The 21,617-nt window shown below is 42.9% G+C and overlaps 1 protein-coding gene and 1 non-coding gene across 7 annotated transcripts in view; one reads left to right on the top strand and one right to left on the bottom strand.

Annotated features, from left to right (window-relative positions):
- Positions 1 to 21,617, top strand: part of SNX29 (sorting nexin 29) — a 552,359-nt gene that overhangs the window by 30,026 nt on the left and 500,716 nt on the right. For 4 of the 6 annotated variants that reach the window (XM_067706614.1, XM_067706615.1, XM_067706616.1 and 1 more), the window contains exon 4: positions 13,213 to 13,337. The exons of 1 other annotated variant lie outside the window; for it this stretch is intronic. In XM_067706614.1, coding sequence (XP_067562715.1) covers positions 13,213 to 13,337 — 125 coding nt within the window. Of the gene's footprint in view, positions 1 to 13,212; positions 13,338 to 21,617 lie in introns of those variants that run through there. One more of the 6 variants, XM_067706618.1, reaches the window with a different exon arrangement.
- Positions 10,193 to 10,265, bottom strand: TRNAG-CCC (transfer RNA glycine (anticodon CCC)). The gene has a single exon. It is a non-coding gene; the product is annotated as a tRNA-Gly (tRNA).

The raw sequence follows: 21,617 nt of genomic DNA, 5'->3' as shown, positions 1-21,617 counted from the left end.
ACGCGTTCAGGTGACTATGTCAGAAGAAAGCAGAGAGGAGAATTTCTTCTCCTTCCAAAACATGCCAGGGAAGAGAGCTTTGTTTTGGTGATTTTTCTTTACCTGTTAAGGAATTCAAAACAGTTTTGAACTTTTTAGGAAACTAAACAACAAACAGCTGCTCTTTGCTGTTCCCTAACGTTGTTTCTTAGAACAGTTGAAGACTGTCCTGTGTATTCCTCTGGACGCTTATGAAACGGAATGGCTTTTTCAGACATTCCTTTTCCTCTTTTAAATGTCTCTGGATTTCATCACGTGATTTTTTAATCTTCAGTTTGTCACAGGTTTCTCACCAGCCTCTTAGTGGTTTGAGGTGTTGACTGGATGTTCTAATTCTTCTCATCCTGGCAAAAAGCCCTGGGGTTCATTAATTGGATTTCTTATCTCCCCAGCCCTGTGTACTTGGTTTCCACTTTGAGGCTCTGTGGTAGATAATTCCACATTGCATATTCTTTCATTTTACTTTATTGATCAAATGAATTGATTTCTCTTTGAAAAAGATAATTTTTAGCAAATGGGGAGCCCTAGGGCATTTAGCAAATCTGAGCACATTTCCATGTGAATTTTAATATTTATATTGTTTATATTGATAGCTGCTGAGAGCAGTGCTTGGCCCATAGGAAATCATATGTAAGCACGGTCATCATCAGCATCACCCCTGTCCTGGTGTGGAGAGAGGCCTTGAGCATGAAGTATGAGCTTTGGAGTCAGGCGTACTTATCTTCATGCCCACTTGGTCCACAAATCACCAGTTACCAGCTGTGTAATTTAGGACTTGCTCAGCTTCTCTAGGCCTCTCTTGCACGATCTGTAAAATTAGATGACGATCGTGGTACCCACTTCCTAGGGTTGAAGTGAGGATTAGATGTAATATTATTTGCTTGATACACCCAATGAGAACTTAGTAAGCGCAATACATTTTCTTCCCATGACTAGACATACCAGTGTTTTGGCTAATTTGGAAACTAAAGGCTGGAATGATTGCTCGTTAATTCCTTCATTTAGCAGATACTTGGTTATCGGTCACTGGGTTGGCACTGGGGCTGCAAACTGGATGAGATGATTGCTGTTCTCAAGGAACTCAGAATTGAGCCTGGGCAATGGACATGTAAATTGCAGACAGTCATGGTGGCCTGTGGTAATAATTACATAGTATAGACGTGAAAGGCGAGTACAGGGTCTTTAGTGGTCAAATGGGCAGGATGGGACTTCCAGGCAGCAGGAGTAGCAAATGTGAAGATGCAGGGGTGTGTGAGAAAGTAGTGGAACCATGGATGATGTGCTGTATGTGTTGGGAGATGGGCTGGAAGGTCAGTAGGTTCTTGGCTTGCTGTCACGGGCAAGTGTTTGAACTTTACCCACTAGGGTGTTGTTTCTTAAACTATGGCTGTTTGTATACTCTTTTCACAATTTTGCCGTTTCCGTATACCATCTGACCCAGAGATTGGCTTGAGGTGGAATTCAAGGCCTTGTCTACTCTGGTCTTGTCATAAGCCGTCAGTGAAATCAAAGATTGATGGCTACTTCTATTTTTTTCTTTTTTTTTGGTACACGGGCCTCTCACTGTTGTGGCCTCTCCCGTTGCGGAGCACAGGCTCCGGACGCGCAGGCTCAGCGGCCATGGCTCACGGGCCCAGCCACTCCGCGGCATGTGGGATCTTCCCGGACCGGGACATGAACCCGTGTCCCCTGCATCGGCAGGCGGACTCTCAACCACTGCGCCACCAGGGAAGCCCTCTATTTTTTTCTTGACATAGTAAAATGATTAACCTAAAAATGTGCATTTATGGTCCCCCTAAAATTATGTCATGTACCATATACCCATAGTAAACTGTGGTAAGAAAGATATGACGTTGTCAGATTTGCATTTCAGGAGGATAGCTGCTGATCAGCATGCCAGGGGGATGGGCAGGTGAGATGGGACCTGGGGTTGGAGCCAGAGGCCGTGGCTCTGTGCAGTAGGCAAGGAAGCTGAGTGGAGGTGGTGGTATTGGGAGAAGGGACGGAAGGCTTAGGACTGAGGCTTGGTAAGATTGACTGACATGGGAGATGAGACATAAATGCTCTGGCTCTAAGAGACGACCAGAAATCAGAACAAATGTATATTGTTTTAAATTTTGTTTGTTTTATTTATTTTTATATTTTTGGCTCTAGTAACAGGCTGTACATTTTATTATGAGTGGCCTTTGCTTTTTCAGAGGTACATCTGTCCTTCAGAGTTGCCTGCATCTTATTTGTTTTTGTTTTTTTTAACTGGAGTGTGGATGATTTACAATGTTGTGTTAGTTTTTGCTGTACAGCAAAGTGAATCAGTTACACATATGGATACATCCACTGTTTTTTAGATTCTTTTCCCATATACGTCATTACAGAGTATTGAATAGAGTTCCCTATGCTCTACAGTAGGTCCTTATTAGTTATCTGTTTTATATATGGTAGTGTGTATGTCAGTCCCAATCTCCCAATTTATCCCTCCCCACCACCCATAACCATACGTTTGTTTTCTACATCTGTGACTCTATTGTTTGTTTAAAGGAAGCTTTTGGTGTGGAGTTTTCTTTCTCCTGGGCTATGGACTCTGACCAAACTTGAAGATCCCTTGGCCACTGACTTTGTTTTTTTTTTGACCACACTGCGCAGCATGCGGGATCTTAGTTCCCCAACCAGGGATCGAACCTGTGCCCCTGCAGTGGAAGCTTGGAGTCTTAACCACTGGACCACCTTGGCCACTGACTTGATACACATTAACCGTTTCCTCACCGCTTCTGCATCGAGGGGCTCTTACTTTTCTCCATCCTCTTTTTTCCTTTTGATTTACCAGCTTCTTCAGCTGATTCCTTCTCAGCTGCCATCTCCTCTTCCTGACTTTGAAGCCCCTCATCTGCCAAAAGCATCCCAAGCGGTGTTTGTGTCTAGACCAGAGCTGGAGGGTCTGTCCACCCCAGAGAAGACAGCCACTGTGTTTATATTAGTAACTTTAAAAAATGGTCAGAAATGATGATTTAACCCGTTTAAAAGTTGGTTATTTTTCTAATTTCTGGTTCCTCTGGTAGAACATTCATTTGACTTCATTTTACTTGCCTGCCTGCCATCCTCAGGCCTTCACACGAACAGTATCTTTTTTTTTTTTAATCAATTTTTATTGGAGTATAGTTGCTTTACACACACTGATAGTATCTTGAAAACTACTGCCTTGTGAGTTTTCACTGTTACCAAGCTTGCATTTTTTCTGGTTCTTTGTCAACTGTTTTTTTCCCCCTCTTTTTTCTCTACCATATCCTCTTCTCCCTCCCTCTGGGTAACTTATGTTAATGATCAAGAATCGTTTGTTCTGTGTGTTTCTCCACATTCATTTAATCTTTTACAATTAAAATACATGTGTATACATACACATGCATGCAGGTTTTATTGCCATTGTCTTACAAAAATTGAATTATATATAATGTTCTGCATCTGTATTTTCTCTCTTGGCACTACCCTGACAAAACCTTTCCAAGCTAGAGTTCTAAAAATCCTTTTTAAAAGCCTGCATTATATTGCATGATGCAGATATACCAACAGTTGCCTATGAAGTAATACTGACTTTGTTTCCAATTTTTACTACTATGGACAGTGAAACAACAGACATCCTTGAGCATGTTTTCTTATGTACTAAGGATTTTTTTTGGCAGAGATTTCCAGGTTGGGTTGCTGGGCCAAAGAGAATGTGTTTATTTTTAAGAGTTGTGGTCAGCTATCTTTCTAAAAATTTCTACTGGCAGTGCATGAAACTACCCTTTTCTTCCTTCCTAATAATAGTTTTGAGTGTTGTTTTGAAGTTTTCAGTCTGATGGTTGAAAAGTGGTGGCTCACTGTCATTTTAATTTGCATGTTGATTGCTAGTGAATTTCAGTTGTTTTTTTTTTTAATATTTGTGAGCTATTTGGCTTTGCTCTCTTGTGCAAAGCTGCTTCATATTGTTTGTCCAATTTCTTGTTGGATTATTTGTCTCCTTGTCAGTTTGTGAGAGCTCTTTGTATATTATAGTAATTAATTAACCTTTCATCTGTTTTCTGCATTGCAAATATTTTTTTTCAAATCTGTCCATTATCTTTGTAGGCACAGGTAATAGTATCTATTACAATACTACATTTAAAAATTTTTACATGGTTAAATGTCTTTGTACTGATTCCATATACCAACCTACCAGTTTCTGTGTTTTCAGTGTTTTAAGATCTTCCTCAATGTTAGAGTATGCATGTGGTCTTTTACATTTACTTACAAGATTTTTAATGTGTACAGTTAAGCCTTTGATCCATCTGGAATTTATCTCTGTAGGGTTTCTGAGATAAAACTAAAACCAATTTTGGTTTCTTCTAGGTGGCTGCCACCTTTCTCAGAGATCTTTTTGGCTCATTATCTCTGGGCTGCAATTTACTTTCGTTCCATTTACTTAGCACAGAGAGAGGGTGCTCTAGGCCAAAGCACGGAGGACTAATTGAGAGCCCTGCGCTGATCTGATGCGCTGGTCCCAGCACCCCTGGCACAGCAAGGAGTGGGAGAGAGCCTTGTACTCTGGTGCCGTCACGCTGAGGAGGAGGAGCCCAGCTTAACCCCAGCCCTCATTATCCTTGCTCTAGATGAGTTTGCCTGAATTTTCAAGGATGCTTAAGTCTACCCATCTGATGGTAGATGATGCAAATAATTGAGAGGACAGGCTTATGGAAGCCCAGTCCTCTTCCTCTTTCTCTCCCTCCTCCTTCAAATGGGAATCATACCATTTATATGACTCTGTAACTTGCTTTTTTTTTTTTTTAAAAAATAACTTGGCCATGTATTATGGACATTGTTTCAGGTCCCTAGGTAACGTAATGGTGCAGCCTACCATCCATGGCTTCTTTATGTGTAATTAAGAAAGAAAAACTAGTGCCAGTTTTAATTGGATAATTTCATCAATTATGAGGCACGCTTGGATTTCCGAGACCTTAGAATGTGGGGAAGAAAGGTGCTTCTAGGTTGTTTAGGTTTGGCGTCTCATTCTTTTAAAATTTCTACATAATATTTTGTAGTGTGGAGGTGCTGTAACTTATTTACTGTTTTCCTGTTAATGGACGTTCAGGTTGTGTCTAGTTTTGTTTCTGCTTTTACTATTATAACAATGCTGCAATAAAAAGATTTGTGTATATGTATGTCTTTGCCTACTAATGCTTTTATATTTAATTGTTTATTTCAACTTTAAAAAAAATAAATTTATTTTATTTATTTTTGGCTGCGTTGGGTCTTTGTTGCAGTGCGTGGGCTTCTCATTGCGGTGGCTTCTCTTGCTGTGGAGCATGGGCTCTAGGTGCGCAGGCTTCAGTAGTTGTAACACGTGGGCTCAGTAGTTGTGGCTCGCAGGCTGTAGAGCGCAGGCTCAGTAGTTGTGGTGCATGGGCTTAGTTGCTCTGTGGCATGTGGGATCTTCCTGGCCCAGGGCTCGAACCCATGTCCCCTGCATTAGCAGGTGGATTCTTAACCACTGTGCCACCAGGGAAGCCCTATTTCAACTTTTAATTTTGAGATAATTATAGATTCACATGCAGTTGTAAGAAATAATGTAGAAAGATCCCATTTACTCTTTACCCAGTTTTCCCCAGTGGTCACATCTTGTAAAATTCTAGGCCGGCATTTCAAATTTCGCTAGTTTTACTTATACTTATTTGTATGTGTGTGTGTTTAGTTCTGTGCAGTTTTATCACTCTGTAGGTTCATGTGTCCCCCACCACAGTCAAGATACAGAATGGTTTCATCACCACAGGGTTCCTCCTGTTGCTTTTTTATAACTATGCCCACCTCCCTCCTGTCCCCTCCCTCCCCATCCCTAACTCCTGGCAACTACCAATCTGTTCTCCATTTCTATAATTTCATCATTCCAAGAATGTTATGTAAATGGAATCATACAGTGTGTAATTTTTGGGATTGGGTTTTTTTTTTCCCTCAGGGTAATTTCCTTGAGAGTCATCCAGATTGTTGTATGTATCCGTAGCGTGTTTTTTTTTATTGCTGAGTAGTATTCCGTGGTCTGGATGTACCACAATCTGTTTATTCATTGAAGGACATCTGTGTTGTTTTCAGTTTTTGGCTACTGGAAATAATGCTGCTATAAACATTTATGTACAGGTTGTTTGTGTGAACATAAGTTTTCATTTCTCTGAGATAGGTACTCAAGAGTACAATTGCTGGGTTGTATGATATTTGCATATTTAGTTTTATAAGAAACTGCTGACTGTTTTCCAGACTGGCTGTACCATTTACATTCCCACCAGCAACGTGTGAGTGATCCAGTTTCTCTGCATTCTTGTCAGCATTTAGTACTCTCATGATTTTCTATTTTGGCCATCCCTATAGGTGTGTAGACATATCTCACTGTAGTGTTAATGTGCATTTCCCCAATGGCTAATGACGTTGAATGTATTTTCCTGTTCTTATACGTGTGTATCCTCTGGTGAAATATCTGTTCATGGTTTTTGCTCATTTTCTAATTAGTAGTGCTTTTATTTTTATAGGATAAATTCCTAGACGTAGGATTGCTGGGTCAAAGGGTACAGGCATTTAAAAAAATTGTACTGCCTGGTCTCTTTGCAGAAGGATGTAGGAATTCACGTTTATATTCCAATCAGCAGTACCCATTTACATGCACTCTTGCTAGGTCTGTGACTGGTTTGAAATTGATAGTCCTAAGTTGATATCTTAGTATCTGTGACACTTTTCTGGTCACTAGTGAGACTGGATATCTTTTCCTATGTTTATTGGCCAACTGTATTTCCTCCCTTCATGGTTTGTTGGTTCACCTTCTTTAATAATAGTCTTTTAATTTTTTGAGTTGCATGGCTTTTTTTGGTCCATTTGTGGAAGCTCTTCGTGTACTATGGCCCTTAATTTTTTTCAGTTGTGTGCTGTAAATATTTTCTCCGGTCTATCATTTATTGTTTTACCATATTTATATCTTTTGCCGTGTTGAAATTTAAACATTTTATGTGGTTAATTCTATGAACCTTTAATAAAATTTTGCTTTGAGAGTATTCTGTCCTGAGGTTCTTCTGTATTTTTCTCTATCATTTTTTCTCCACTTATATATTTTTTTGATCTTAACCCACCTGGAATTTAGCTCTGTGATGGTTTGAGACAGAAGTTTATTTTTATTTTCTTTCAGCCCTATAACCACTTGGTCAGTGCCACTGGTTAAATAGCCCATTCTTGCCCATCTGAGCTGAAGGGCTACCATTATTATATATAAAATATTTCCATATTCATTTGGACTTTTGGAGGGCGATTCTCTATACTGCTTCATCAATTTGTTTATCTCTGTACCCAAAACCACACTAGGCCAAGTCCTTCCTGTGATTAGTATTGGAATTGTATTAAATCTATACATTAATTTGGGAAGAATTAATATTTTTATTTTAATAAATCTTCTCATTTAGGAAAACAATATTTCTATTTATTTTGAGCTTTACACCTTTTAAGAATGTTTTTCTTCATATAGGACGTGTCTTTCTTATTAAAAATATGATTTATTTTACTGTTGTTACTGTTGTGAATGTAGTTTGCCTCCACCATTTTGTTGACTTAAAAAAATCAACTTTTAATGTTACAGTTTCTTTTATTGCAATATTTTAAATTTGTGGGTTAGAAACTTTTTTATATCTTTTTGTAGATATGCTTTTTTTCACTTAACATTATAATCCAAGCTTTAAAAAAAAATGCCATTTCATGTTTCCAGTAAGCATTTTAATAGTTGCATGTTTTTTTTTCTCACCATAACTTTTTCTTTCCCTTTTTTTTTTTTTTTTTTTTTTTTTGCGGTACGTGGGCCTCTCACTGTTGTGGCCTCTCCCGCTGCGGAGCACAGGCTTCAGACGTGCAGGCTCAGCGGCCATGGCTCACGGGCCCAGCCGCTCCGCGGCATGTGGGATCTTCCTGGACCAGGGCACGAACCCGTGTCCCCTGCATTGGCAGGCGGACTCTCAACCAGTGCACCACCAGGGAAGCCCTCTCACCATAACTTTGATGCCATATTTTTTGATTCTTTTTAGCTCAAGGTAGCAATATTTCTGGTTCTTGAGACATGAATACTTTTTAAATGCTTGTTTTAGAAAAAAAAGCTAAGTCAGAAAAGCATAGAGGCAAGAAAGACATCAACAATAATTATTTTACCAAGTTGCTCTTAATTTTTCACATAATCCCCTTCAGATTTTTTTGTGTTTTTTTTAGCATAGTTGAAAACATACTTAATATACAGTTTTGTACCCTGCTTATTTTTCATTTTATGTAATAAACCTGTTGGCTTATCATTATAAGCTCTTGGTAAATAAGGGCTAAATGGCATTCGATTTTGTGCTGTATTATCGTTTAACCAATTCCCCAAGTGTCAAATCTTTGTGTTTTTAACTTTCCACAGTTGTAAATAATGTTTTGAATATTTTCATTCTTAAATCTTTATCTGACTTGCAGATTACAACTGAGGATTGATTTCTGCCAGTAGAATTCAGCGGTTAAAGAATGTGAACCTTTCTGAAATTTATAACACATAAATGTAGGGCATGGCCCATTTCAAATGACTGTCATGTGATGGCCTTGCTGTAGTTGATGATTGTACTGTCTTAAATCTGAGGTATGGCTGATGCTGTTAATGGCCCATTTTTATGGGTACAGTCGACTCCGTTCTAGGTGACATGGGAGCTTTCCACACGAGGATGATCCAATCCATTTTCATGATTGTACTTTTCACCAAAAGGTTCTAGTAAAGCTGTAACATAGTGAAAGGATCAATTTGAAATTATGCTGTTAAGAGGTTAATTTGATGCAGTTCTTAAAATGCAGCTTTCATTGCTGATCCTTTCTGTCTCACATTTGCCATAAATGTCAACATTTGCCATAAAAAAGTACAGGATTCTTAGGATTCTTATTATAGATTAATGTGGCAGGTTAAGCGGTCTTGAAATTTAGGACACAGCTGAGGAAAACCAGTGCTTGCAGAATTTTAGCAGCAAACCAGTTAAGCTCGTGCAATATCCAGCTGTGCCGGCCTCCGTGAGAGAGTTTTAAAGTCAGCAGGAGGAGGTTATTTCATTTTCCACTCGTTAACTCCTTCAGCAAGCTTTTCCCGGGCACCTCGAGGGCAGGTTTTTTTAAAACAGCTTAACTGAAGTCTAATTTACTTACCATAAAAATCTACTCCTTGTACGTGTACAATGCAGTGATTTTTTTTAAAGTACATTTATAGAGTTATGTAACCATCACCACAATTCAGGTTCAGAACATTTTCATTGCCCCAGAGAGTTCCCTTGTGCCAATTTACAGTTAATTCCTGATTTCAGCCTTAGGCGACACTAATCTACTTGCAGTTGCTATGTATTTACCTTTTCTCGACATTTCATGGAATCATACAACGTATGGCTTTTGGGTGTGACGTCTTTCCCTTAGCGTGATATTTTCAAGGCTCATCCTTGTGTCAGTACTTTATTCCTTTTTATTGCTGAATAGTAGTCCATTGTGTCGATATACCACATTTTATTTATCCATTCATCTGGTAAACAGCTATATGCATAAAAACTTGAAGTGATTTTCTTGGCTGGTGCTTTTTAAAAAAATTAAAACATTCACTGTTAAGTGCCCTGCTTAAATTAAGAACATGGCCAATTCATTAACTGATAGTAGAAGTTAGATGTGAGAAAATGCCGTGGAGGCAGCCAATCCTCCCACCGCCTCCCCTCCCCTGCCGCGTGTCAGAGAGCACTCAGCAGAGAGCATTCTGGGAAACAGGAGAGCCTGAGCTGAGAAAATAATGAGCTCCATGAAAGCAGGTACCCCTTTCATTTTTGCAGAAAGTATCATATGCCTGAGTCAAGGTGAGAAGAAATGGAAAATCTTCAGGTGACATGATTATAAATCAGTGCCCAGAGCGTGCCCACTACCAGCTGAAGGGCTTACATTCATGTAGTTGGACCAGTGTGTTCTCCTTGGTTCCCTAGTCTTTTTAAAAAATTATTTATTTATTATTATTATTAATTAATTAATTAATTTTGGCAGCACCAGGTCTTAGTTGCAGCATGCAGGATCTTTTAGTTGCGGCATGTGGACTTCCCAGTTGCAGCATGTGGACTCCTAGTTGTGGCATGCATGTGGGATCTAGTTCCCTGACCAGGGATTGAACCTGGGCCCCCTGCATTGGGAGCACAGAGTCCTACCCACTGGACCACCAGGGAAGTCCCTTGGTTCCCTAGTCTTAACTGACCTGGATTTGGATTCCAGATTATACAAGATCTCCTGAGATGCATCTCTCACCTAAGTATACATAAAGTCCATGTTCTGAGTTCTTCGAGGGGAGGGACCATATTGGTCACATATACCACAGATGGCAGGCATTGTGCTAGGTGCTGTCGCCACTAAGGTGAATGAGGCGTGATTCTTGCTCTCTGGAAACTCAAGTTAGCAAGAGGAGACAGCTGTGGAAAGCAGATTATTAACAGAGGTTGACCAAGTGCTGCAGCAGAAGGAAGCTCAGCATGAGGAAGCACTCAGGAAGGCTTCCTGGAGGAGGGGACCCTTGAGCTAAGTCTTGAATGACCTGTAAATATATGCTCAGGTCAAATGGGGAGGTGAAAAGGGGACATGGAAAGGGTGTTAAGTAGAATGGCCTTCAGCAAGGCAGGCATCATAATAAACTAATTATAGGACTAACGCCCACCTGGGTTTTCTGCTGTGTTGGGTTGATTGTGACCTATGTGCATCTGGAAGGTAATGCTGCTGATGTAAGCAAACCTTGGGGACTGGGTTTGTGTTGTTCACCTGTACTCCATTCCCCTTAGGGGCCAGATGTTATTATAGAGTTGGTGGGGCAGTTACTGACTTGTGCACTGGAGCCAAACAAACTCATGGGGATTGTTGGGTTAATCATTGTATTTGCGGATGATTCGTTTAAAGATGTGGTTTATTATGGAGAACTCTAAACACAGACCAAGGTTTTTGCCCTCCTCCCCACCCCACCCTGAAACAGGGCCCTGGTCAGGCTCCGTTTTGCTATGCCTTGCTTTTGGTTCCTGTGGGATTTAGATAGTTTTGGCGGGTGTCCCAGCTTTCAGGGAGCCCTCAGATGTGTGCCTGTGTGGATATGCAGAGAGACTAGCATATGCACATCTAATATTTAAGAGTGACATCTGCCACAGCAAAAAGGGTTGTATCAATGTGAGGGAGTATTCTGGGACCCAGGGTTCAAGGTTAATCACCTTTTTACCTATCCACTGAAAAAGTATTTACGGAGCACACACTGTGTTCCAGGCACTGAGTGAGCTAGGTGCAGGGGAGCCAGGAGGACAAGGTAGGAGTTGGAAACCAAATAGTGTAGTTGAGGACAAGTTCAGTTTGGGATGCCAGGTAGGGCTCCTTCCTGTGGAGGACGAACTTTTTTTTTTAAAAGTTTTTATTTTATATTGGGGTATAACCGATTAACAATGTGATAGTTTCAGGTGCACAGCAAAGTGACTCAGCCATACATATACATGTATCCATTCTCCCCCAAACTCCTGGAGGGCTAACGTTGATCATTGGCAGTAGTAGCCTAGAATTCTGGGATGGATTAGTGATGTCTGTGATGGGCACAGACTAGAAGATAAATATTCATGTGCTGTGTATTTGCTGATGCTGGGTTAGCGTTTTCTGGTGTAGACAGAAGACTTGAGTAAAGGTGGCATATGGGAGGGAGTTGACTTTTGCCTTAGAATAAAGCATGTTTGTCTTGGTGGCATGGGGTGTAGTGGAAACTACCTTGGATCAGCATGGGGGTGGGTAGGGCTGGAGTACCCATGTTGCTGCTAATTATGTACTTACTAGGTACTGTCTCTTAAATGTCTCTAAGCCTCAGTTTCTTGACGTGTAAAATGGAGATAATAATACCTGCCTCAACCATATCATAATGTTGATGGGAGGAGCTAGTGAGATCATGGATGTGAAGATGTTTTACCACCCACAGAGTGATAGACACTTGTAGTATTATAACTACAGGTGTGGGGGTGGGTGGAGCAGGAAATGCCTGCAGTTACGCAAGGATGAGCCAGATGGTGGTGGCCGCAGGGTCTTTGCACTGGATCTGTCTGCCCAGCCTGCTGCCTCTTGTCATATCCAGGTCATAAGGTTACCTCCATTCGGGCCACAGAATCTAAGCCTGTTCTTGCCCTGGCTCCACCTACCACCTCATCCTGTTTTATTTTCTTCAAAGATCTCGTCAACTGATATGGTCTGGTTAGCTTATTTGTTTGTGTGTCTTCCCCTGCTAGAACCATGGAAATGTGGTGAGGCAGAGACCTTTTCTGTCTCACTCCCACCTTCATATCCTCAGAGCCTAGAACAGTGCCTGGCACATAGGAGAAGTTCAGGATTTCTTAACATTTGTTGCATGAATGATTGGAAGGGTCTCTGAAGTCCACAGACCCAATTGGGCTGGGGGCCCAGGATCCCTGTGAGGATTGTTAAGAATTGAGTGTAGTTGCTGTGACCTCATCTCTCTGTGAACATGTTCCTGAATCTCCCATTTCTTTGGTTACTGATAAATCAATTCAGTTAAATGCACAGTAATTGTAACTTAATTGACAATTCCATCAACTCCGGATCTGACTTCACAATGTAATCTCTTACAACAAAATAAAGGACAGGAATCAGAATTCATATTATTTTTTAGGATATGTAACAGGCCATGAAATTACAGAGTGTTTCCAATTTGGCAGGCTGGTGAATTCAATCTCTTAAAAGATAATCTTGTTTCATAAAGGACATGATATGAATGAGAGTTGAAACTTGTGAATTGGATACAATTAACACCCAACCCCTCCCCACACAGAACTGATTTGTTTTTAAATTGGCTTTTTTTTTTTTCTTTTCCCCTGCTGGCTGGCACCAGTTCCATTTCCCCTTGTTTCTTGTGAATTGTTACTGTGCTTTCACCAGTCTGATGAACTTGGCTAGACTGTGCAGGCTTCCCTAAGTTATGTGAAATGAACATGAATGGAGATGGGTGTGGAGTCAGTTCCATGTCAGTTACCTGTCTGTAAATCCAGGTGTCTAGTGTGTACCCTCACCAGCTCCCTGGAGATGCCAGGGCTGCCCTGTTGTTTCTCTGCCTTCACAGGGTGGATTGATGAATCATTGGTTCTCTCGCAGGGTAACCTGTCTGTGTGCCCAGTTTGAGGCCGTCCTGCAGCATGGCTTGAAGAGGAGTCGAGGATTAGCACTAACAGCAGCCGCGATCAAACAGGCAGCAGGCTTCTCCAGCAAAACCGAAACAGGTACTGCTCGGCCTGATGCATCCCGGAGGATGTTCCTTTCTCTTGTTCTTTTAATTTGTGTTTATTTTTTAATAGCGGGCAAGGCAATCATCGTGCGGGACTGGTGGGGGCCAGTGGCACGTGCTGGTGCAGAAATCCGTGGTAAGGATGTCTTACTTGCAGTCAGTTAGGGTGTTGTCTGGTTTCTCAATTTAAATGAAGTCAGCCTTTGTGCAGAATTCTCAGAGCCATGTGTTGTGGTCTCCGAGGGGCTTGGGGGACCTGCAGCTAAGGTGCTTATCTCACCGACATGGTGTGGCAATAGCTGTGAAACTAATAATCTGTTCTAACTTTATGCACAAGGATGGCACGGCATTTCATAATTAAATCTGTCTTCAATAACAGCAGCAGAAACCAGGCAGGTCTCTGAGCTTATAGTTCTGCTGCCATCCATTTTAAAATTGTCACAGCATTTCCCTTGTCCTGTGCTGCTGTGTCTCTGATGACAGGGATAATGCTACTAATAATAATTCAACACTCATGGGTACTTGGTGCTAGCCTAGCACTTTGTTAGTCTTTTATATAAATTAACTCGCTCAGTTCACACAGTAGCCCTGTGAGTGGTGGGGACCTTCATCTCTCTTCTCTGTGGTACAGATGTGATCTGTCTGAAGCGGTTTGCTTTGGATCTGAACTTTGAAGTGTGTCATGTCATATAAATAACATCCTGTGTTCCACCCCACTCGCACGTTTAAAAGAGCAGGTTCTTTCAGACCCTGCTTGTGGCTGCCGCCCTGAATTCCCAAATCCTTCTTGTTACTGTGATATCAGTGTCACTGCTGAGTAAAATGTGTCACCTTTTGCTAGTTCACCTCCTTTCACAGCAGAAAATCAGTGCTCACCGTGTTTGGTAGAGGTGTTTGTGGAAATTCTCTGCCCACTGAAGCGAACCCTTTGCCTTTCCCTCTCATGTTGGCGTGTCTCCTTTCCCTTTTCTCTCACCCCTTCAGCAGATCTTTCATCCCTGTTCATCTCACCGGTTGCTCATTTTCAGAAATGAATGTGGGTCCTGTTGGGGTCAGGGGATGGCTACAAGAGGGATTCCTGTCATCGTTGATTTCTCTTCTGTGTTCCCAGGTCCCTTCCTTAAAAGTCAGGGACATAGGGGGCCAGTTCAGAGAAGAGCCGGTGTCAAGGGCCTCAGTCCTCGTAGAAACCACAGCCAGCTGCCTTGGCCACCTCGGATGTCAGCCTCAGTCGTCTCTGTGACATTTTATGTACAGGATGCTTCCCTGAGCCTCTGTGTGGGGATGCCGTAGGGCTGGTTGATGGCTGTTTGAGGACATGGCTTTTCCGAGAGTCCTCCTTGGCTTGCTGGGCCCTTGTGTTTCTTCTCATTTCCTTCTTACCTGTCTGGGGGGCAGCTACCTCAGAGGAACTGGTGTGGAATAGACCACCAGGCTCTGGGCAGCTCCTGGGCATGGCAGAGGCAGCCCTGGCTTTGGAGTCAGACTCTGAGGGTAAGTCTGGCATGATCCTGGGAAAATGCCCCTCTGTGCCCTCATTGTTTGCACCTGTAAAGGCAGAGCATCTGGTCTCCCTGCCAGGCTGTCAGGAGGCTTCAGTGAGACTCTCATGTGAAGCACCTGCTTCAGTTCATAGACCCGCCCCCCCATAAATGTTTAACCAGCTACCCTCTTCTCCCAAACACCCTTTAAACTTTTAATCTCTTTCTCCACCTCACCCCCTCTTGAGGCTCTGACCTTTTATTTTTTTTTTTGCAGTACGTGGGCCTCTCACTGTTGTGGCCTCTCCCGTTGCGGAGCACAGGCTCCGGACGCGCAGGCCCAGCGGCCATGGCTCACGGGCCCAGCCGCTCCACGGCATGTGGGATCTTCCCGGACCGGGGCACGAACTCGTGTCCCCTGTATCGGCAGGCGGACTCTCAACCACTGCACCACCAGGGAAGCCCGAGGCTCTGACCTTTTAACCATGAAGAATGGCTCTACCTATTCCCATCCAGACTAGAATTCTTATCTTTTTGTTACTTGGCCCTGATAATCACAGAAGCACCTACACGTTCGCAAGACATCGCCAGCCTTCACCTTCTTGCTGTCTCCCTGCATCTTAGCATGATTTCTACACTTGCATCCTGAAGAGACTGATGAGCAGTCTCTGGCTTTGCTTTTGTCGAGGAGGGTGTGCTGGGCAGCCTCCTGGCCAATTAGAAGCAAAGGAAAGACCAAACTAGCTTAGCTCTGGAGTAGTTGCCGAGGGCTTGTGTCATCATTGTTGGCAGCGTTCATTAACCATTCACGGGTGTAGGATTGGCTGATTAAAACCTCTTTCCTGCCCTTGAGTGTTTGATTAAAAACCTCACGAGAGAGGGGGCAGGTGTTTCTTCAGCTGCTCAGAGTTGGAAAAGATAAGATCAATGACTTCTTATGGTTGTTCTTAAAGCCATTGGAATGACCTTGCCATGCAGAATGAATAAAATGAAGTCTGAAGAGAAGGATCCGACGGGAATGAGCGTTGCTCTGCTCCCTTGTCTCTGCTGGCTGCTGGGCTGGGCCCTCTATGTAGCTTGGCGATAGGACGGCAGGGTTGAAATCCCCGCTCAGCGACTTGTCACACATGAGCTCTCTGGGACACCTCCTCTCTGAGCTTCTGTTTCCTCGTGTGTAAACTAAGGGTGATAACGGGATCCGCCTCGCAGGGTTGTGGTGGGGGCTTGAGGCCTTGGTACTGGGCTGCCCGAGCTGGTGCGTGATGTTAACATGCCAATAACATTCCAGCATAGGTGATGGTGTCTTTACTTTTCAGATGATGACACTGAGCCTCAAGTAAGTTAATACGTGGCCCAAGTTCCCATGGCTGGTAAATGGGCAGAGCTGAGGATTCCAACCCAGGTCAGACTGATGTCAAGAAGTTCCTGGCCCTTCCCCGCTCCCCACCTCCCCTGGCAGCAGGCCTGATGCCCATTATTGCCCCTCTGTAGACCACTCTAACTCAGTGAACTGAATTGAAAGTGACAGGAGAGAATGAATAACGGTGAATTAATCCACAAGCCTGTTTCATTAGCTCTGTTTCTAGATGAAGAGAGAAAAGCTGAATTTCAGAGTAATGACTGAAAAAAATGACATCGTTGAAAATCACAGTACAGTAGATAATACTGAGAGTCTGCCAGGGGCATGACTGCATTTGGTTGTCTGCGGTTAGGGAGCCTGTAGGACTGAGTTTGGAAACTGGTGCCCTTGCACAGCGTATTAAAAAAACTTTTTTTTCAAGTTGCCAACATTTAAAAATTATGAGATTTTATGTTGAAATATAGATTTCTAGATTTTCTTAAACTTGAGGATCTGTGACTCTGGGCCTACGTTTACTGCTGACTTTGTTTGGAGCCCAGCACCCCTGCCCTTTGTAGATGGGGCAAAAGTACTCCAGGTCACCGCAGTCTCCACCCCTCCCTATCGCCCCGACACTTGAGGCAGAATGTCGGTTGCCATTTATTGTTGTACCGTCATTATTGTTCCCACTGTTCTAATGGGAAATTCAGCAGTTTTCAAGGGTAAACACCTCTCAAGTTGTAAGCCTTTGAAGCCAGTTTTTAGCTAAAACCGTTGTTTTTGTCAATTTTGTTCAGTTTTATAGTTGCTTTTTGGGGAGAGGATTTGTTAACCTTCTCACTGGCCTGTAGCCAAAAGTCCCTTATTTCTTGTTTTTGTCTTGATTTTGGATACATTCTTGTCTTCGCATGTATCTGGTATTTTCGACTGAATGCCAGATGTTGTGTATGAAGAATCGTAGAGATAATTTGAAGTTTGGAATGATGGTATCTTTTTACAGAGATGATTTACTGTTGCTTCCAGACAGTTAGGGTAGAGGGAGATCAGTTTAATCCAGTCAAGGGATCAAGCCAGTTCACACCTGGCCTTTAGCATTTGTGATGCCTGATGTATTTCTAGGATGTAGTTCTTCGGGGTTTCCAGCTTATATCAGTTTCCTGGAGTTGCCATAGCAAATTTGCACACCCCGGGTGGCTTAAAACAACAGAGAGAAATTGACTTTTTCACAGTCTGGAGGCCAGGAGTCCAAAATCTAGGTGTCGGCAGAGTTGGTTCCTTCTGGAAGGCTCTGAGGGGAGGGTGTGTTCCTAGCTTCTGGTGCTTGTTAGCCATTCCTTGGCTTGTAGCTTTATCACTCTAGTCTTGGCCCCTCTCTTCACATGGCCTTCTTTCCTCTGTGTCCATGTCTCTCTGTGTCCCCTCCTCTCCTTAGAAGGACACCAGTTGTGTTAGATTAGGTCCAGTATGACCTCATCTCAATAAATTACACCTGCAAAGAGGCTTTCCCCAAATAAAGTCTCATTCTGGGGTTCCAGGTGGACACGAATTTTGGGGGGCACTATTCAGTCCAGTACACAGCTGAATCCCTGAGGTGTTTTCCAGTGCCCTTCCTCATCTGCAGGTCCCGAACTCTAATTTTTTTTTTTTAAAGACCCTGTGGGAATTCTGAAAGCTCCACTTAACTTCTCATCAGAGAAGCTCTGTAGTTGGGAAAAGCCTTAGGGCAAAATAAGGCCCTATAGACAGAAGTCATGTCTGTCGACTTCCCTTCTCTTTGGGATCTGAGTTCCTCCTGTCTTTCTTGCCTTTGCAGAGCTCCTAGTCCTTCAGTTTTGCTTTAATTAAAAAAAAAAAAAAAAAAGCCTGGCATTTTCAGTTGCTGTTTTTTTCGTGGGGGAGTTGGTCTGGTTCAAGCTAATCTTTCACAGCCAACAGTGGACCCTTGGAGTGATGCTTTCAGCTTGTGCCTTTTCCGGTGGCCAGATGTGCCCCCTCTGTGCATGACCATCTTCTGTTACTTTTCTATAAATCAGGTACCAGCTTTTCCTTCTGAGGTCAACTGTAGCCTGGGAAAGGGAGTTTGCAGGCAGTTTTCCTTCAGTTTTGTGATGATTTTAATCAGTACCCACATACATCCCCCATTCCCTAGTTTGCTGTCTATTAGGTGGTTTTGTATTGTTTGTTTTTGATTTTAGCTTGGTATTCAGGTTTCTTTTTTTGTGTGTGTGTTACGCGGCCTCTCACTGTTGTGGCCTCTCCCGTTGCAGAGCACAGGCTCCGGACGCACAGGCTCAGCAGCCATGACTCACGGGCCTAGCCGCTCCGCGGCATGTGGGATCTTCCCGGACCAGGGCACAAACCTGTGTCCCCTGCATCGGCAGGCGGACTCTCAACCACTGCGCCACCAGGGAAGCCCCTCTTTTTGTTTTTGACTTGGGAGGTTTTTACCCAAACATCCCTGACCTGTGAAATGTTGGTAAGGTAAAACATCATTCTAAGCAGTTATGCTGCCAGCTCAGCAGTTATGCCGTCTTGGCGGGCATGGGAAACAGTGTCCATCCCAAACTGCAATCTCTTTGAATAGATCGTCCAGTTAGTTGAGTTACGCAGGAGCCAGAGAAGTTTAGAATAAGATCACCTGGTGTGTCTTCTTTAGAATTCAGACCCCAGAAGTGAGAGCCTACTGTGCCCGGTAGAGCCGTTTCCTCTGACTTTTGACAAGTGACTGGATTTATCTGCACAGTTGATTTGCCGGTGGTGAGGTGGGAGCCTGCATTTTCCGAGCCTGTCCTGCAGTTTGTTTAACCTTTCCATTCCAGTTATGCAAGGTAGCGTGAATCATTACAGCCGACACTGGTTATTCCCCACCCAGCAGTTCTGTCCCGTCTTTCTTGCTAATAGAACTCTGGTTTTGTTCTGATGCTGGGTGGCCATGAGCTTCAGGCCTGAGGCTAACCACAGGAGGAGTAAATCTGGATCAGATCAGGCCAGCCATAATAATTTCCAGCCTGCCAGTAGTTGGTTTAGGAATAGACATGTGATGCAATTCTGACCAAAAGGAAAGGTCTGCTGAGGGGCTTCTGAGAAAGCTTCTTGCTGTTTAAACAGAGACACAAGAAGTCTTATTTTATGGCCTTCGGTTGTTTTGTGAGACTGTGATATTTGGAGCTATGGCAGTGATGTTGTGACCATGAGGCGGGACCAAGTCTGAAGATGAAAGCCGGTACATTCAGGATGGCAGCTCAGAAAGATGGAAAGTACTTGGACCCTGATAATGTCACTGAGCTACTGAATTAACCAACTCTGGAACTGCCCTACCTCTGGACTTAATGTTATGTGAGATAATTAGTTCCCTAATATTTTAAGGCATTTTGAGTTGGATTTCTTTTTACTTGCATCCAAAATCATCCTAACTTAAACAATAGAGAAAAGCAAGACAACTTAAAAAAAGAAAGAGACCTATGCTCCAGAAATGGGAGGAACAGTGTGATTAGCACATTCATCCTGGAAATGACACTTGGGTGTTTTCTGCTCTTTTCAGTGAACCGCAGGTTTAGCTTTCTTAGTGTTTGCTACTGACTCATATTGAGCAGCTCTTGTGACCCAGGGGATTCGTTAGACCATTCACGCCCATTGTTCCACTTTACTGCTAAAATGATTATGCATAGTCAGTAACAGTGTTCCCATTTTACAGGTGAAGAAAATGAGGCTCAAAGAAATGAAATAATTTCCTTAATGTTCCAGAGTTAAAAAGTGGCAGAGCTGGGATTTCTACTCAGGCAGGCCTACATGATTGTGATTCTGAAGCTCCTACTTTTATTTATAATGGCATATTGTTTCCAGAAAGAGGGCTGTCTGAAAGACCGTGACCCCCTTCCCCCATTTGAACTCATGAGTAAATTAAGCAGCATTTTATTATTTATTTATTTTGGCTGTGCCGGGTCTTAGTTGCTTCATGTGGACTCTTAGTTGTGGCATGCGGACTTCTTAGTTGTGGCATGTGGGATCTTTAGTTGTGGCATGAAGACTCTTAGTTGCGACATGCATGCGGGATCTAGTTCCCCAACCAAGGATCGAACCCGGGCCCCCTGCATTGGGAGCATGGAGTCTTACCCACTGGACCACCAGGGAAGTCCAAGCCGCAAGTATTGAGTAAGTTAGGAGCACTCAGAGCAGAGCTCAGCAAACTATGTCCTACCACCTGTTTTGTAAATAAAGTTTTATTGGAACACAGCCACAAACATTCATCTACTTAGTGCCTAGGGCTGCTTTTAGGCAGAGTTGTGACTGAGACTGTCTGGCCTCCTGACTTTCTAGCTCCTAGCATAGTGTCTAGAAGTATATGGGTTCTTCAGTAAAAATAGGTTCAATAAATACCTTTTGGTTGGAAGGAAGGGCATCATCCAATGTGCATAGTACTATATTTCATGATTCCCGAGGTACCTGAAACCAGGATCACTCCAGGGTACTTCCTTTTCCTGGTTCATAGCCTGTGCCTTCTTGCTGTGTCTTCACATGGTGGAAGGAGCCTCTTTTATCAGGGCACTAATCCCGTTCATGAGGGCTCCACCCTCATCACCTAAGGGTCCACCCAAAGGCCCCATCTACTAATACTATCATCTTTGTGGGTTAGAATTTCAAGAGGTGAATTTTGAGGGGACACATTCCGATTATAGAAGTGGCATTTCAATGGCATAACCTTGGAGTTTGATGTTCTTGTTAATCACTAAAATATCATCATCAGGTTATGTGTCGGCAGTCTATTACAAGGCGATAGGCATGATTCAGAACATACCAGAGGCACATTTATTATTGAGGTGCCTGTCTTGTAAAATTTAACTGTAACTTTCCTTATCTGTTCAGCAGCCTTTTGGCACCTCTGACCTTGACACTTTGTCTCCCCCTCTCTTCTGTGTTGCCACAACCTCTGGGCATACTTTCTACTTCTTTGCAGATCCTTCCTGGCATATCCCTTCTACACCCTCAAACATTAAATATTATTTATCCTCAGATTCTGTTGTTGACTCCTGTTTCTACACATACTGTCTGAATTCCTCGGTGAAAATTGCTCTCTGTGTGTCGATTACTCTTAGTTACACCTCCCGCAGATCACTCCTGGTCTTCCTCTTGAGTGTCGCTGTTTGGATGTACCATGGGCTTGTCAAGGTCTGCATGACTGAATTCTCATCCCTATCGCACCCCCATGTTTGCTCCTGTGTTCCTTGCTTAGTGAATGGCTCTGCCCTTCACCCAGGTCCCCTGACCAGCCTCTCGGGCTTCCTCTCAGCCTCCTCCTCCTCCTTCCCCCATAACTGCTCAAACTTCTATTTTTTTCTCCCTCTCTTTTAAAAATTGTCATAAAGTATACATAACATAAAAATGACCATTTTAACCATTTTTAAATGTACAGTTCAAAGGCATAAAAGTACATTCACATTGTACAACCATCACACCA

Source organism: Pseudorca crassidens, chromosome 15 (genome assembly GCF_039906515.1).
Source record: "Pseudorca crassidens isolate mPseCra1 chromosome 15, mPseCra1.hap1, whole genome shotgun sequence".
NCBI lineage: Eukaryota > Metazoa > Chordata > Mammalia > Artiodactyla > Delphinidae > Pseudorca > Pseudorca crassidens.
The sequence above is the reverse complement of the archived record's forward strand: the minus strand, read 5'-3'. Positions and strand labels throughout refer to the sequence as shown.